The 5,000-nt window shown below is 31.4% G+C and overlaps 1 protein-coding gene across 1 annotated transcript in view; it reads right to left on the minus strand.

The window, feature by feature from the left end:
- LOC119569842 (luc7-like protein 3) overlaps positions 1-5,000 on the minus strand; it is a gene marked incomplete at its 5' end in the record, with an annotated part of 14,000 nt that overhangs the window by 7,979 nt on the left and 1,021 nt on the right. The window contains one exon of the mRNA XM_037917835.1: positions 4,976-5,000. This exon is cut by the window's right edge and continues 168 nt beyond it. Within this exon, the coding sequence (XP_037773763.1) occupies positions 4,976-5,000 (25 nt within the window). The remainder of the gene's footprint in view (positions 1-4,975) is intronic.

Here is a 5,000-nt window from a genome sequence, read left to right on the forward strand (position 1 = left end):
TTATATATCTAGACACATGATGTATACACACACACACAACAGACACACACACACACACACACACACCACATACACACTACACCACACACACACAGTACACACACCACACATAGTACACACACACACACACACACACACACACAACACACACAACACACACACACACACATCCCAGCACCGCACACACACACACACACACACATACACACAACACACACACACACACACACACACACATATATATATATATATATATAGCATAATATATATATATATATATATATATATAGATATCTATATAATATATATAATATATATATATATATATATAATATATATATATATATACTATATATTATATATATATAAGATACACAAGTATATGATCTATGTACATAATATGTGTATATAGTTTTTATATATCTATAACATATATGTACCCACACACGCACACCCATACATACACCCAACACACACACGCACACACACACCACCCATACATACCACACACACACACACACACCACCACACACACCCACACACACATACACACACACACACACACCCAACACATATATATATTAAGATATATTAGTTATAATATTTTATATATAATGTCTATATATCTATATTTATATAGATATATTTTATATATATATACATATCTCTAAATTCTGTTAATATATTTATATAGACATATATTGTATATATATCTATCATCTCTATATCATACACTAGGAGCATTGAACTATATATATATTATATAAATAGATCTTTATATATATCTAGAGATTATAATGCCTATATTATATGTATTTATTACTATATTATATATATATATTATATAATATATCTATATATTATATATATATATCGTTATATATGTACTATGGATAATATATATATATCTTACTATATATATATATATATATCTCTATCTCTCTCTATCATATGTATATACCTACTATATATGATATATCATATATATATGTTTAATCTATTTATATTATACTCTCTGTCTCATCTATCTATATATACTATCTCATAAATCTATATATAATCTATATAGCTATATATCTATCTATAATATATACACAAGTAAATATATCTATGTACATATAGTGTGTATATATATTTATATATCTATACACATATATGTATACACAAACACACACACACACACACACACACACACACACACCCTACCACCAAAGCACAACCTACACACACACCCACACACACACCCACACACCACACACACCACCCACGGACACACACAGGCGCACACCACACACCAACACACAACCCGACACACCATATCACCCACAACACATCACACACACACAACACATACACACACCACAACACACACAACACACACACACAACATCACACGACCACACCACGCCACCCACACACCACAGCACACACAACACACACCACACAACCACACACACACACATATAATATCTAGATATATATATATTGATAGATATATATATATTATTATATATAGATATATATATACCTATCATCTATATTATATATATATAATTTATCTTTATCTATATATATATATATATCACAACACAATAATATATCTATGTACATATATGTGTATATATATTTATATATCTATACACATATATGTACACACACACGCACACCCATACATACACACACCACATCACCACACACACCAACATACACACACACATGCCCCCACACACACAACACACAACCACACACCACACATACAACACACACACACACACACACACACATTTGTATAACTATATATATATATATCGTATATCATCATATATATCTATATTATAGATATTATATATATTACATATATATATATATGTTAATTATTTCTATATACCTATTATGTATATATATATATCTTATTATAATTATCTAATCTATAATCAGTATTTTATATAGATATATCTATATAATATATATCTGTATATATATATATCTATTATATATATCATCTAGTATATATCTCTATATTATATATATATATTATATATTTATAATATCTTTATATATACATATATATATGTACAATATGTGTATAATCTATATTTATATATTCCCCCCCCCCCCCCCCCCTTTTATACCCATATATGTATCACACAACACACGACACACAGACACACCACACACACACATACACAACACACACACTACACACACACACACACACACATACCCTACCACACACACACACCTACACACACACACACACCCACACACATCACACACATCAGCACACACACGACACACACACACAACACACACACACCAACACACAAGCACACCACACACACACCACACACACATATATTATATATATATATAATTATATACTATATAGATGTCTAGAGTTATCTTATATATCTATATATTATATATATATATATATATTATAATTATAGAGGTATATCGTGTGTGGTATATCTATACTATATATTATACTATATATTATATGTTGTATATGTATTTATATGTATGCAATATTATACATATATGTACACGACTAGACCAGCGCACTTGTAGACATACACACCCCACACGCACACATGCAAACCACACACACACACACACACACACACACACCACCACCACACACACACACCACCCAACACACACCACACAGCACCATAGATATATATATATCTATCTATATATATATATATATATATACTATATATATATAATATTATATATACATAAGGAACTCCTATATATATATCTATATTGTATATTATATATATAATATATACTATCTAATATTATATATATACATATAATGTATATACATATATAAGACATACATACATACATACACAGACACCACACACAACCCACACACACACACACCACCACACCACTAACACACAGACACAACACACACACCTACATACACACCACACACCACACCACACACCGCACACACACACACTGAATCGCACAAACACACACCACCCACACACACACTAGTATATATAGCTATATATATATTATTATTATATATATATATTATATATATATTATATAATAGAATATGTATATATATATATTATATATGTTATGTATTGTGTAATGTGTGGTAAGGTGTATGGTGTGCATGGTGTGTGTAGTTGCGTGTGTGGTGTGTGTGTGTGTGTGTGTGTGTTGTGTGTGTGTGTGTGTGTGGTGGGGGGTGTGGGTGGTGTGGTGTGTGTGTGTGTGTGTGTGTGTGTGTGTGGGTGTGTGTTTGTAGTGTGTATGTTTGTGTGTACAAGCTTAATATCTTGTAATAGAACTTTCCGTTTCCGCGTCACTGCTCCTGGATATAAGCTCTCGACTTGGAATAAAGACTAGCTGTCACTTGTGAGTGTCTTTAGCTTCCGGTTCAAAAACTATCTGGATTCCATAATTTCAAAGACTTGTTCGTATTACTAAAAGTATACATTGCCAAATCCAGTATGTTTATAAAGCTTGAATATAATTTCCCCTGTGTGATTTTCCATTAATTGTCGGTGTATGTGTTTGTGTGTTGTGTGTTGCCTGTGAGTGTTTACGTGGTGGGTGTGTGTAGTCTTGTTTTGTGTGTGTGTTTTTTTTTACCGTATTTTTTGTACATGTCTATGGAGTCTTAACTGGTGTGCTTTCGGGTGTTTTAGTTTGTTTGTGTGTAGTGTTGTGTGTGTGGTGTGTGTGGTGGTGTGTGTGTGTGTGTGTGGGGTGTGTGTGTGTGGTGTGTGTGTGTGTGTGTGGTGTTGGTGTGTGTGTTGTGTGTTGGGGTGGGTGTGTGTGTGTGTGTTGTGTGTGGTGTGTTTGTGTGTGTGTGTTTCTGTATGTCTATTTTTTGCAAAGTTTTGGTTGTTTTGTTGTGTGTCTCTGTGTTATTTTTTTGCGTATGTGTCAAGGTGTTGGGGTAAAGGTTTTATATTTTTCCACATTTTAAAAATTTACCTTTAAAAGTGATTTTATCCCAATACATTTGGTTTATTCTGTATGACGAATTGACATACTGGATCAAGTCTAAACAGACCTTTCGAGCTGAATATAGCTAAGTTGTCCATTCTACTTTGTTGTGAAGATTCGTTTTCTTTACTGAAATTTACAAAAGTGGATATTTTAACATGGATAACTAATTTGGCTTCGTAACTTACTTCTGTAGGGTAATCTATAATGCTTGCTACTGTGTATGTATGTAATATGTTATAGATTATATTATAATATAGTAGTATATATATATATATATATATATATATTATATATATATATATCATATAATATACATAGTACATATACATATACATATCCAGATCTATATATATAGACTATATATTATATAGATATATATATATATATATCATTATATATCTATATCTGTCTGTTGTGTTTGTGATGTGTGTGTGTGTGGTGTGTGTGTGTGTGTGTGTGTGTGTTGTGTTGTTTGGGTGTGTGTGTGTGTGTGTGTGTTGTGTGGGTGTTGTGTGTGTGTGTGTGGTGTGTGTTATGTATGTATTGTGTGTGTGTGTTTATATATTTTAATCTAATATTTTCGCTTCGAATTGTTTATCGTGCGAGCACAGTATCCTCCCCCGCACACTCGTTGTCCCAAAAAATATAACAAATGATTCAGATCAATTTGTTTTTTATTGCCCTGGATTCACTGAGCTTTACATGTAATTATTCTATATGCCTAAATAATTTACATCATATATATATATATATATATTATATATTAATTATCTATATAGATATAGTATTATAAAATATATCATATCTATATACATATAATATTTTTTTTCGAGAAACTCCTTGCAAAACCATGGTGGTCTGCACAAAGTTTTTTCAGATACGCGTACTAACAGACTGGCAAAAAAATAGATTTAGATATAGACATAGCAACATAGAACAGATAATTAAGAATAACAGATGAAATTTCAAACTCCAGTCTGACACTTACCTTTTTCTTTGAGCTGGTTCCTCGC

The sequence above is a fragment of the Penaeus monodon genome, unplaced genomic scaffold, assembly GCF_015228065.2.
Source record: "Penaeus monodon isolate SGIC_2016 unplaced genomic scaffold, NSTDA_Pmon_1 PmonScaffold_1913, whole genome shotgun sequence".
NCBI lineage: Eukaryota > Metazoa > Arthropoda > Malacostraca > Decapoda > Penaeidae > Penaeus > Penaeus monodon.